We start from the raw sequence: 14,220 nt of genomic DNA, 5'->3' as shown, positions 1-14,220 counted from the left end.
TGTGTTTCCGCCCTCCTGCCAATGGCTTTTGTTTTTCTTCAAAACATCCATATTCTTGAACACTGTTCGTCGAGGACGGTAGTTGTACACGTGATATTTTTGAATACAATGTCTTTTTAAAAAGCTGCAGTGTGCATGTTATCAACAGGCATTAGCAGCCTCAAACCAGCACATCATCCTTCATATTGAGTCTAGTGCTACGATAGCTGAGAAACATATCACTCCAGTCTTTTAATGATCTAAAACATATAGAATGGCCATTGTGTCTACCCAGTAGGACAAATGATTAGTCATGTTTATAGTGCATTGTTTCTTATGTACAAAACAAATTGAGAAAAAAAAAGATGATGTTCAGTGGCAGTGTTTTATGAATTTGGTCTGCTGTGAGTATGACTGTGCCTTTGGAGGTGGTAGAATGCAATTCAGATGTTTTTAATTTTAAAGATATAAATAAAATAATTTTTAAAATTGCACTTGTATGCCCTCTTTATTTAAACATTTATTTTCCTCAATGTTTAGTGAGCCTGTCTGTTTTGAACAATGAGTAGTCAGTCTCGGTACATACTGTAAGAGTTTATGATCTCACACACAAGTTTAGTATCATATCTTAACCACAGAGAATGCTGAAAAAAACAAAAAACAACAAAGTGATAAGACCAAACACCAAACCACACTCACAGAATCATCTTCAAAGATTTTGATTCATTTAATCTAAAGTCGTCTGATCAGAAGACTTAAAGTGACATCTAGTGGTGATAGTTTACCATTCTTTTAGACACTTAATATTTCGTTGGACAACCTTTAGCTTGATTATGTCACAGATTCGCCATAGCATCTTTTGAGTATATATATATATATATATATATATATATTATTTTTTTTTGGCACATAAGGTTGCTGAACCTAGACCTGACCAACTGAAGCAACCCCAGATCATACTATACACTGCTGGCCCCACAGGTTTGTACAGAAGGCACTAGGCATGATGGGAGCGTCACTTCATCCACCTCTCTTCTTATCCTGATTCATCCATCATTCTGGAACAGGGTCAATCTGGACTCATAAGACCACACAACCTTTTTCTATTGCTCCAGAGTCCAATCTTTATGCTCCCTTGCAAATTTGAAGCCTTTTTTCAGATTCGCTGAAGTAGTTTTCTTAAAGCTATACAGCTGTTTAGTCCCATCTCTTGGGTTCTATTTGCATTGTGTGTGTGGAAATGATCGTACTATCACTATTAGACATTTTTTGGTCGGGCAGTGTACAATTTGTGAGAGAAATGATACAACAAAATGTGTGACACATAGGTTTTAAAGTTATTGACATTTTCCTCTTTTTTATTTGAGTATTGCTGCTGGTGGTCATCTATTAATATCAACACTGCTGCCAGAGGCAGGCTCACAGCTGCCATTCAGAAGACAAGAATCATACCTGATACATCTCTGTAAGTCAAAGCCAACAGCCTTATATTGCTGAATATATTTACATATACAATATATCTTTAAGTGGGAAACATTGGAAGACTACATTTAATTCTGTTACACACAAACAATGACTGTAGGAAGGCAAACGATCGAGAGAAGTGTGTCCGTTGTGTTGGCATTCATAAGAACCAAGGAAAAGAAAGAAAAATGCAATCACATGCAACCTTGAGATTGACCTAACAATCACAGTATGGTGTAGATGTGGAGTTTAAATGTAGCCTTACATGGCATGTTTCCATAGAGGAAACTGCACATGAAACTTACAACATGACTGCATGATATGCAGTGAATGCCCAGTAGCAGTATGTGTTGGCTATAAAAAGGTATGAAAACACCTTTTCAAACAGTTGTGCGTGCATTATCAGATCATTGGGATTGTTCAAACAAGGCTGGCCAAACTTTTTAAGAAAAAGCACATTTTCCTTACATTTTGGCCCCCTGTCCACAGTAAGTCGGTGTGTTTCTAGCCCAAAAGCAAAAGTCTCCTGAATGGACTTTTCAAGACAAGAGGTTAAAGAGGCCTGACCACATTGTGTTTGAGGAAAGTCCTAAAATGGCCAGACTGTTTAATGGAAGCCATCCAAGGCCAAAACATGTGGTGCATAACCTGGTGTAAAGGTGCAAACATCCTTCAACCTATGAATAATTAAAAAAAGAAAAATGTTGTCTTTCAAACTTCAAGGACTGTTCAACAGTTAACCTGTCAACGGTTGGGGGAATATCTGGGTGCAAAACCAGATTTCCACCTTCACCTCTGAAACACCTCATGGCTCTGCATCTTGGAGAACACGTCCATGCCATTACACACAGTTCAGCTCTCACACGTCGCTGGCAACATGCATGAATCAACAATGTAAAACTAGTTTTGCCCGTACAAAAATTCTGTAAGTGAACACATTCAAAGAAAAATAAATGTAGACAAGTCGAAACACCATGCCAGCCTCGGAAGAGGGAAATCAAAACAATTAGCTAATCAAATGAGCTTTTAAAAAGGATTTCACTCATGTTCTACCTGTACCCGACACAATATGATCACAGTCCTAATAGCGTTGTGCAATTAAGTAAATATAACACAGATATATGAGGTTAAGTGCCTTTCAAATTTGATATAGAAGTCTTAAGAAGTTGATAAAAAAAGAAGATGAGAAACTCAAACTCCTCTGCAATGAATGTAAGCGCTTCAAGGCTTTCATGTTCATAACAGAATACAGAAATGTATGAGGAGGCGTTGAGGAGGCTGTGTATCAAGTTCATCAGTCTTCTCCCTCCCCTCAGCAGCAAAGCACTAGAACCTTTGTTCAGTTCACATTGGTATTCAAAGGATCTTGGTGGCGTTTGGTGGAGAGGAAGAATGTCATGTGACCTCTAAAAAAATCTAACCAGCTTAGATTCTGGCCTTAAGTCAGGTGTCGTCCTCTTCATTTCGTCTTCCTGTGTCTCTCCAGCATGAGAGACCTTCAGCCAAGGACTCTCACTGCGTCTGAAACCCAAACAGTTGGAAAGGAAGCGAGTCCTTTGTGTGTAAATATAGACTTCTTGCTATCAAAGTGAAATGTATGACTTTCTAGTTGGACGAAACGGAAATCTCTGTGTCAACAAGGGGTGTAACGGTCCACAAAAATCACGGTGCAGTACGTTCCTCGGTTTTGAAGTCACCGTTTGGTTCGGTTCTCAGTTTAAATGGAGGAAAAATGTTTGTTTGTAATAAGGAATTTGAGTTTAATTAATTAATCAACATCAGTTCAACATGTGTTAGCTGACTCAGCAAGTGTTTCAAATGAAATAAAGCATCCAATAAATAAAATTCTACTAAATAAAAAAGTGCAAGTGCAGCATTACCTACAATTCCATCTTATAGGTTATATTTAAGTATTATAAAACAAAATACTTCTGCGATCAACCAATACAAAACAAGCCTGTACATTCGGCATATTTACACCATATTAACGCTATTTGCGCCATAAATACGGATAGGGGTTCGACTGTGGAACAACCCGTAAGTGCCTGTATTTGCGATGGCTCGGTACAAACAAGTGTATTGTTGTAACACCCCTAGTATCGACATGATGAACAGGAATGTACCAACCTGTCCCTGCTGGGGAGTGGCTGGCTGGCCTGGGGTCTGTCCTGTCTGTCCATAGTACGCTGCCTGCTGCCTGTAGTACTCTGCCCAGGCTGCGCTGTAGTCCGGCTGGCCCCCCGCTGTGGCTGCTGCTCCGCCTGCTGCCGCCGGAGCCGCAGCCCCTGGTACGGAGCCACCTGCTTGGCCTACAGGAGACAGACAAGAGGGATAAGAACCAGAGCTCAACACTACAATCATATTGAACACAATTCTGTTGCAACTACTTAAACAGTTAACTAAGGTGATTAACATGTAGTATACTGTTTGGAAATACTATGTAGTATGAATTTAGGGACACAGGCCATTCTCTCAAGCTCTTACACTAGTCTGCCAGTGATTTAAATTGTTGTTTCTCTTACGCATTTTCTTTCTTTCTTTCTTTTCTGCACGAAATAAGACGGACCAGGATATGATAAATGTTGTACTAGTTAGCTAATGAATAGATCGGAAATAACAAAAAAGCCGTTTACGTAAAATATATCATCATAACCAATATCAACCAGACATAAAAAACGAACACCACCTCAAACAATTTGAATTTTTATCATTTGTCATTCATCAAGCAGGGATTTCGGATGCAACTTACTTTTTATATCAATTGATACATTATTAATTTTTGATTAATCAATTTGATCTCATTCTGTAACCAATACATCTTTTCAGGACTCAAAAAAAATCAATAATGTTCTTGTGTGGCAAAATCCATAATGTTCTCGTATATCCTTGTCTCACCCATCTTCTTGTAGTACTCCTCCCAGGCCTTGGTGTAGTCCGGCTGGCCCCCGGGCGTCTGCGCAGGCTGGGTCTGGTCCCCTGAAGTTTGGGCCACTCCTGCTGGGCTAGCGGGGTACTGGGCCGGCACGGCGCCCGTCGGCTGCTGGTAGTATTGGGCGTAGTAGGCCGCCCAGGCTGCGTTGGGGTCATTGGCTGCTGCCTTGCCTAGAAAAGACGCAGGGTGGAGGGGGTGAGGTCCTCATAGGGTGAGGTTGAGCCCCCTGCTACTGGCCTGGAGACCGCGCTTGGAGACCAGGGGGGGAAACAGGAGATAGGGTTAGCCAAAGCTGCTTAAGGTAGAGACAAGTGCATCTCATCACATCATTACCATCTGTAACCCTGTTGACCTTTCCAGATTTAGAGGAGACTAGAACTACCGCCTGGCAGTTTACGGCATACAATTGCCTAAAGGTGAAAGTACAGTGGAGGTAGGCAAGGCTTTAAAAGGAGGTATAGCTCCTAATAAATTACAAAAAGTTACAAGGACACTAATGCCTCGTTTCCACCGAGTAGAGCGGGTTGGGTCGGAGCGGCTCAGAGCGGGACAGCTCGCTTTTAAGAATCTCTGTGGTGTTTCCACCACCGACCCTACCCTTACTGGTAGGGTGGCGTTTAGGCTGGACTGCGATAGCTGCCGCCAGAATATGGGTCAAACTATCGGGCTGTGGAACAACTGTGGTTAAGCCAGCGGTCTCTCGTTTTTGCTTGGTCGAACCAGCCGCTTCTTTATTTATTCCCCCCGTGTTGTGAGCGTATTATGCCGGTAAATGCACAGAGACGGCTTGTACAGAGACAGTGAGCGAACAGCGCTGAGGAGACGTAAAGCGATCAATGATGCTGAAAAACAGGCCTCGACATCAGAAGGAACGGAGAAAAAGCCGAGAAGAAGAAAGAAAGCTGACGATGTTCCAGTGACCAAGAAGCCACGGAAAAACTCCAAATCCTCTGTGTGTAGCTCCACCTTTTCGGCACCCTTTCAGACGGCTGGTAACCCAACGGAGGAGTACCGAAAATAGGTGCGACTTAGAGCAGTTAGGCTCGCTTATATCCATACCCTACCCAACTTTTGGCAACTAGAAAGCCAAAATAACCGGACCGAACCGCTCCGACCCGCTCTACTCGGTGGAAACGAGGCATAAGACCTCCAAATATGTAATGTCGCAGTAACCTCTGACCTCCAAATTCTAATCAGTTCATCAAACTCCCTAAATCTCTAAAAGTGTTCATGAGATATTGCACACTGGCAAGGATAGCACAGGGTGGACGGACAAACCGAAAATATATCTAGCTATCGCCAGCGCGGAGGCATAGAACTTGTCATTACTCATCTGAAAAGACTGTATTATTAAAGCATGAGCAATAATAAAGCAACACAACATGGATCTTCCTTGACAACCATTAGGGGCAGTGAAGTCGACGTTGACTCACTGGGGTCATGCGGGGCCTGGGGCTGCCACTGCTGGTAGGTGCTGCTCCAGCCTTGAGGGTTGTACTGGTGAGGACCAGGAGGTCCACCACTGAGGAGAAAGGAAACACTTTATTATTACAAAAAATTAAAATTAAAAGTTCATATTCAATACAACGGTAAAGCCACACAAACAGTTGCTCATGAGTTGTAGCTACTCACTGTGGCGGTCCAGGCGCCCCCGGGTTGTATGGGTTGGTGTTGTAAGGACCCATTGGACCAGCGGGACCTGGTCCACCTGGCCCTGGGCCCACAGGACACAAAGGACCCTGGGACACATGACATTATCACACATCAAATCAATGTATGAAGGAAAGCTAATAATCTAAACTGATTATTCACTATGATATTCATTTATCAAAATAGTTCCCAATACATTCTGTAGATCAAGTAAGGGATTTAAAAGCTGCTCTACATTTTAGCTGGTTAACTGGCTATAGTGTTATAGCTTTGTGTTGGTGTTTGCAAGATGATCTGCGACAGTATACATGAATGAATTGATCATACCATTTAAAAGACAATCAACAGGGGGTGCCACGCCAACAACTCCCCAGTTCCTACGTTTCCTACAAGCAACTAATAACAAGAACGTGAAGTACCTCGATCTTCTCTTCGATGAGCTGCTTGGCGTGGTCTATCTGCTGAGGTGAGCCCCTAATGATGAACAGCTTGAAGTTGGGGTCTCCGTTTGGGGGCGGCTGGCGTGAGATCTCCACAAAGGCCCCGGTCTGCTGGTTGATGGCCTTGACGTTCTCTCCCCCCCGGCCGATCACCAGCCCACACTTATGGGCCGGAATAGAGAAGGTCATCTCCCCTCCGGGCGGCCCCCAGCCGCCCTGTCCCCCACCTCGGCCCCTACTGCCCACAGGCATGCCCGGAGGACCCTGGGGACCCTGTGGATGGAGGAGAGAGAAGCGACATACATCATGTGTGTCTCTGTCTAAAGAAATGTACAGGTTTATATTGTAAGTGAAGTTGACAGTGGGTATTTTAAGGGTGTATTCACACTGGGAAGGTCCGCTAGTTCACTTGCTTTGGTCCAGACCAAATAGAGTTTAGATTTTTTTCTTTTGGTGTGGTCCACTTTCATATTGCCCCTTTTGCAAGTGAACCAGCATTACGAAGCAAAACCACACGTGATCTGAGGTCATTCATTCATTGGACAGACATTCTGGGGTGGAGAGAAGCAGGAAGCACGAAGTGAAAACTGCGAAATATATAACTGATACGATATAGGGTTAAAAATAATAAATAAATAGACCTACATCTAGCCTATAAATAAAATAAAAAAACATAAAATTATTGTTGTTTCATATGGTTATAATATGTAGGCCTGTGTCAATGATGTGGCTTGTAGCCTACGATGTGAAACATAATATGTACTGTATTTTTGCTGCTGGACGCACGGCTCGCGAGGAAATAGGCTCATGCTGACACACAGCTGATATAGCCGTGTGTCAGCTTTGTGTGAGTTCGGCGCAGCTCTGCTCCAAACTGACACGGGGATAGTATTGACGGTCCCGTAACATGGGAAGCAAAATAAAAACACGCACTTCATACAATGCGCAGCGTGAACCTGTTGGCACTGTGCGGGAGACGCTCCCCTCTCCTTCATCTGATCGCTGAACACATCAGCATGTTTACACGTCCTGTCTATCAAATGTAATATATTTGCTCGGGCTCCCGGTCAAACCACAACTAATCTTCCCAACAACGGCAACACTTTCCCATAATGTGAAGCTGACGGTGATTTATTAAAAAAGAAAAGGCACAGTGCTTCCTGCAATTGGGTCGGATCGAGTCCGGACAAATTCACACCACAAACGAACTGCAGCAGAGTGCGTATGGAACCGCATCGAGACTACCTCTTCAGCTTGGTCTCGGATCGTTTGTTTGGTCCGCCCCCGAGTGCGATTGCTGTATTCACACATGTCTGAAAGATGCGCACCAAAGGTGGAAGTGCACCTGAGTTCGTTTCAACCGAACTAAACACGGCATGTGTGAATACACCCTAAGAGTTCTATTGAAGATATTTCATTTTTTTTTACCTCAAGCCTTCTGCCATATGTTTACTGTGATCCACAACTGGTTGAGATGAAATTTACTATTATGTCTGTTAGTTTAGAGGTAAACAAAAGGGTGTTTTGTTGTGTGTGTGTCAGACAGAGAGAGAAAGAGAGAGAGAGATCCATACCCCCTGTCCCTCCTCCCTGACCCTGATGCTCTGCAGCAGGTCGTTGATGATCTGGGCAGCGTGCTCACAGCTGTCGGGGGGCCCACTGACGTGTGCAATCTTCTCTGGACCAGTCCCGTCATCTATGACAAAGATTTGAATCTGCGTTAAGCACCGTTTTTTATATGAACACCGAATAACGTTACCAACTTGGAAAGGGAATTTTGTAGTGCTGAACCCACTGAGAATCCAAACCCTTTTATGAATTGGCTTTCTGTGCCCATTAGTTGCATCAGACAGCAAGCTTACATGTTGACTTGACAACGACTTACTGACTGTACTGTTCATGCTACATTACACTTTTACAACCGCTAGAAAGTCATCAAAGGGTCCCACCTTGTTTGAACTGTATCCTCACTCCAGCATCATTCTGGATTTTCTTGATCATCTCTCCACTGCGCCCAATCACCACACCGACTGAGTGTCGTGGTACCGGGATCTGAGAGAAGAAAACACAAGTATGAAAGGAAGCAACTTGTATTGACTCAAGGATCCCACTTCCAATCTGGCTCCTGCACAAAGACTCACATCAATGCCTCCTCCCATTCGGGAGCCAAAGTCATTTCTTTCACTGAAGCCTGGGTGGTCTCTCTCCCTCAGAATCTCCTGCACCATCTCCTGGGCTTGCTGCAAAGGGGAAAACATGACAATTAAAGGACGTGGCAACTCGGCAAGGCGCATCAACTTAGAACGTAATGAGATCAGTTCATAGAGTGGAACCTGGACTTTGTAAGGATCTCCGATAATGCGCAGGGGCTTGTCCACGTTGGATCCCTGAGACGCATCCTGGATCAGGATCATCTTCACCCCCGCACGCTCCTGGTCAAACATCATGGATTTGTTTGTATTTGTGATCGACACCACTACAGTATAAAAATCTAAATTTGTTCTGGCTTTACTTCTATAGTTTTTCAAATATAAAACAAAAAAAAGAGACCACATCACAAATACTAACAGCTTTTTAAAGGGTCCAAATTCAGTAAAACTATCAGAGTACACATCAGTCAAAATTATTGCGGTTTCTAAAAAGTGCAAAAGGAATAGCCAAAGTGATCCACTGCGTACCTGCAGCTGTTTGATGGTCTCTCCTCCCTTGCCGATGACAAGGCCAGCCTTGCCGGCCGGGATCATCATCTCATGCACTGTGCCACCATTCTGCCCGTTGGTGGACTCCTGATAGGAAGGGGGCGTACCCTTTCCCCGTGACACTATTTCCTCCAACAGACTCTTGGCATTCCTAACCAGGGAAGTGCTGACCAGTTACCCCACATCCGTTTTTACAAAATCATGTTATAGAGCTGATAACATGGCAGATCACAGCAACATGATAGAACAGCACGCAGTATTTATGAAATTTGGCAACAGATCAAATGGCATGGAGAAATGGAGATTCAAATAATGTGCAAGTTTCTTTAATAGTATTTTGATTAAAGCGGATACGAGTAACATTTAAATATCTTTTAAACAACCTCATGTTTCCTCTGATAATCATAAATTACCTTTAACAGCAAACGAGACCATCAGTGCAAAGAAAGACGTTTTTATATAGTTTTTATTACTGCTTTTGGTCTGGTCGCACACCCAGTCCGATTTTCGGTTCGCTCGTGCAGGCTCTATGGTCACATATCCGTATTGGTTGCAGATTTCAGTGTGGCGCTGCAACGCGATTTGAGAAGCCTATCCCTCCAGGTGAGGGAAGGGGAGCGGGAGCCTTGTTTGAGACAGTTTTTTGTCGTCATAAATGACTGATAACGGGGCTGAACCATCAAAGAAAAAAAAGAGAATGCAATGAAGAAAAGCGAAAAGGGAGAGTGAGTGATAGGCGGGCGGGAGGACGTTGCCAAGCAACGTGTATACAATTTCACGAGAGCGAAACTAGACTGCTAAATGAATGAGCGGTTGGTACTAACACAAAGTTTGCTTTGCTTCACCATCATCAGATAACCATTATCTGAAATAGTCATTATTTACATCAACAACACAAACACATTACCTCATCGTGATCCATAGTCTACTAACTGCCGTCTCTCATTCATTCGCTTTCTGTGAGGACACAGCTCCGTGAGAGAGAGAGTAGTTAGGTGACGCTGCTGAATCAACTCATTGCAAGCAGGTGTGTGTACTGACTGGCATTAGTTGATGCAGTGTCAAAACCACTCTCACGGAGCCGAAAAGAGTCCTCACACTTTCAACACACGAACATGCACTATATTGCGCCCTTCTCAGTCCACGCTCACGCGCCTGGCACGAGCATTTGCGACAGCGGGCGTCGTAAAAATACTACCGCTTTTGTCCAAAGGGGACGCCAACGTGCCATCTTACTCGTAGTGCCTTTAAAACACAGTTTTTGGAGAACATTTTTTTTTTTTACACAGAACCACTTATTTTGTCAAAAGTAACCATTCCTGATGATTCCGCATAAAATAACAATCAGCTCCTTTGCATAAAGTCTGAAACTTACTGTATGGAGTCGAGGGAACCTGTGAGGGAGACGCTCCTATCCGGAAGGCCTCCGCTGTCTGGACACACACATGGATAGTACAGAGGTAGATGAACACCAAAAGCAAAATTAAATTTTAAACTATAATCTAAAAAAATTATAAATGTGAAATTATTAGTGGATAACTGATTTTAAGGCTAACTCCACCGAAATGCACACACACACACACACACACACACACACCCTACCTGGAGCTATCTGAACTTTGCAACCTGACTCCTGTTGAATCTTGTTGATCTGTTCACCTCCACGACCAATAACTGGGGACGAAAGAGAGAGCGGCCACTGTCATATAGCCGCGTTTGTTTGCATCTTATATATCACAGAGGCATGGATAAAGCAGAGTTTGGCTGCACTCACTGAGTCCCACCATGCTGTCTGGTACACTGTACTCCTCTGTGGTGGAGGCGGGCCTGAAAACAATAGCAAGCGTGAGGATGGCAAAGAGGGAAAAAGATTATTGTTTTAGTTTTTATTCATTTTTTGTCTGTGTACATCTGTGGTTTGTTGATGTTTGTACACCCTTCCCAAATAAAAAGATGAAAGAAAAAAAAACACAAAAAAAAACAAAGGCACCACACAACAATACAGAACTGAAGCTCACCTTTGTTGTGCAAGAGCAGCTAGCTGTGCACCAATTGCTGAGATGGGACATCGACATAAAGACAGTGAGAGAGTGAGAGATTACTCATTGGACTGTGAGAAACACACCGACAAGGGCAAAGGGGCAACCTACTGAAACAGGACGATGTACAACTGAGTGTCTACATGAAATGATGCCAACTGTAATACACATCACAAAGCATTGAATAGCGGGGATGAACTCACACAGTGCTTTGGCGGAATCCAGGTCGCTCTGTGCAGCCAGCTTCTTGCTCTCTGGTTCGTCTGTAACCAAAGATATACTGTAAGTGAGTGTGACGTGTGGGAGCAGGTCAGCACAGAGTTCACCTTCTGCATCTAAATCCTTCACCAAGCGGGTAATACAGAGGCGCTTCCCATTTATTAATATGACAGGTGCTTTTTGTCCAAAATCTCACGTCCTGGTAGATCAAGAAGAGTAGTAGAGTGTAGCGTAGCTGCTGATACCTGCATCCTCCAGCTGTCGCTTCTGTGCAGCGAAAGGAAAGCCATCGGAGTCAGCGTTGTGGTTCAACGGAGGTCCAGTATCGCCCCCGATCTTAGCTGCGATCTGAAACGTGAGCGAAAAATACACCTTGACAATTGAACACTAATGACTCTGCCTCCTCAAATGTCCACGTAAGAGGACATTGTTAATTATAATTGCACAATGTGTGTTAAGTAGGATACAGCAGGATACATACAATACAGTACATATTAAAGCTAACGTCAGGTTATATATTTCATCTCTACATGTTTTATTTTATTCTATTTAATCTCTTAGTTTTAGTGTATGATTTGGCTTTTCACAATGCTTGCCATCATATTTCATATCATCGTTTACTTTTAATATATTGTGTTAATTCTGTCATATCATAACATCGTCTCTTCACTGATTTAAATTTAGCTTGAAATTATATAATCTTGTGAGTTTGATTTCAGTAGCCTAAAATCTCCCTATTCGTATTGTGTGGTTGTTGTGGTACTGGTGGTTTTAATTATGACATTTATTTACACTAGCTAGTTAGCTAACGCAGAACAAGCAGTGACATGATGTTCCAGCGTAATAACAGTACCATAATAAACGGCCGTTAGCGCGTAAATAAATGGGACCTCAAAATATTGACTAAACACAGGCTAACCGGCTAGCTAAGCCCAGCCCTTCCTCCAAACAGGCTCCCGCCGGTAGCATCCCTCACCTGCCGGGCCCTCTGCACCGCGTCCGCGAACGCATCTTTTTTGATGCCTCCCGCTCCGTTCCCGAGAGCCGTCTGTCCGCCGATAGGGGCACCGGGACCGAGTGACGGAACCGCGTTGTATTCCGACATGTTCACCAGAAGACAAGCGAAGGAAAGGTAAGCAATAACCGGGCGAAGAGCGGCGCAGGAGTGGGGAGGGAAATTGTAGAAACTGTCAGGGGAAGGAAAGCGTCGGAGACACTACGGCGGCTTGGAAGGTTCATTCGCCTTCTTACAATCAAGTAGAAAGTAAAGTTGGGATAGGATTTTGAGCGACAGATCTTCCGCTTGTTGTGAAAGTGTGTAAGAGACAGACATTCTTGTTAAATCATTAAAAGCATTAGCCTATTTTATTAATTAAAGTAAAAACAAATGTTGATTTCTCCATCCAGTCCACAGACCAGATCTAGCCTACTTAAAGCACACACACAAAAACACGTTATGAACTATAGGCTATAAAATACACACTGTTTACAGTACAATTTCAGATTTGGAAAACTTTTAGGGCCTATTTTATTGGTGGCCAAACAAAAAAAAGAGAATTTCACTGTGTTATTTTCCAAACTAGATCATATCAAAAACAACTAGCCTATAAAAACTGTAGTCTAGAAGATCCAGACCCATCAGACCTCAGGGTATGGAGGCAGAAAAAGCAGTGAAACCTTTGTGCAACACCAATGTAGATGTTATGTCTTGTCGAAGGCAAAACTGAAGATATATAACTATACAACTTAAACTTATAGGTTACTTTTTTTTAGGCCAGAACCAATTTTATATTACATTGGCATTTCCATAATGATAACTCATATATCAATACTATTACATTAAATTAAATTTACCTGACGCTTTGCAGTACGATACTGCAGGTATTAGTATCTTGAAGCGGATGTGGGCAACTATAGTAGCCATAATGGTGCGGAGGAGTGGACATCCATTGAGAGATGCAGTCAGACATGCAGAGATTCGTGCTGCTAACTTGGTTCCAGTCTGGGGGAAAGAGAGAATTTAATTAGTTTGGTCTCGTCTGCATAGCTGTGGTAGGAAAAGCCATGGGAGAGAATGACAGAACCAAGAGAGTTGGTGTACAGAGAAGAGAGGAGGGCTCCTAAGACGGACCCTTGAGGGACCTCAGTTGTGAGTGGACAAGGTCCTTGAGGTAGGATGTGAGCAGGGAGAGTGCAGAGCCTGAGAGACCTTTTTTATGAAGAAGTTGACAAAATGGCTTGGTAGAAGGGAGGAAGGAAAAGGGGGAGTGGGAGGGTCAAGTAGATTAGAAAAGATGGAGAAGAGTTTTTTGGGGTTGGAGAAGGAGGAATGGATTTTGGTCTGATAAGAGCTTTTGGTTGCAGAACAGAATAGATAGGTAAGCAGGTCATCAGGGTGTTTTGATTTCCGCCATTTCCTTTCAGCAGCCCGTTTAGTGGTTCTCTCAGCACGTACTGAGTCAGACAACCACGGAGCTTGGAAGGACTGACGTACCTACCGTGAAGTAAGAGGAAAGAGAGAGTCAGTCATGAGAGGAGGATAGAGTAGAGAGGAGTGTATCTTGCAGAGTTAGGATGCAATGATATTATCATACTTTACAGATACTGTGGTAGCGGATCGTGAATAGATATTCCCCGATTTTGATAAAAATAATTATTTTGACAACAAGCATTCTCCAGAATTTCTCACTCAACCTTTAAGAGGAGGAATAGGCAACATACAGTAGCCCCAGAGCTAGGACTAAACAGGGAGAGGCGGCATTCAGCGTTTATGCGCCCAATGTCTGGAACGGACTGCC

General features: G+C 43.3%; 1 protein-coding gene across 1 annotated transcript; it reads right to left on the bottom strand.

Annotated features, from left to right (window-relative positions):
* Window positions 1-2,829: 2,829 nt before the first annotated feature.
* LOC307262639 (far upstream element-binding protein 2-like) lies at window positions 2,830-12,608 on the bottom strand. Its single transcript, XM_080043588.1, has 18 exons — window positions 12,399-12,608; window positions 11,668-11,770; window positions 11,407-11,466; window positions 11,183-11,219; window positions 10,939-10,991; window positions 10,767-10,838; window positions 10,540-10,597; window positions 9,144-9,315; window positions 8,799-8,897; window positions 8,607-8,705; window positions 8,415-8,517; window positions 8,040-8,161; window positions 6,445-6,738; window positions 6,008-6,114; window positions 5,809-5,897; window positions 4,339-4,545; window positions 3,571-3,752; window positions 2,830-2,964 (listed from the first exon to the last, which is right to left on the bottom strand). The coding sequence occupies exons 1-18, from the start codon at window positions 12,525-12,527 to the stop codon at window positions 2,956-2,958; spliced, it is 1,995 nt and encodes a 664-aa protein (XP_079899714.1). The 5' UTR covers window positions 12,528-12,608; the 3' UTR covers window positions 2,830-2,955.
* Between the last annotated feature and the right edge of the window lie 1,612 nt (window positions 12,609-14,220).

This window comes from Ammodytes marinus (genome assembly GCF_949987685.1).
Source record: "Ammodytes marinus genome assembly, chromosome: 16".
Classification (NCBI taxonomy): Eukaryota; Metazoa; Chordata; class Actinopteri; order Uranoscopiformes; family Ammodytidae; genus Ammodytes; species Ammodytes marinus.
The sequence above is the reverse complement of the archived record's forward strand: the minus strand, read 5'-3'. Positions and strand labels throughout refer to the sequence as shown.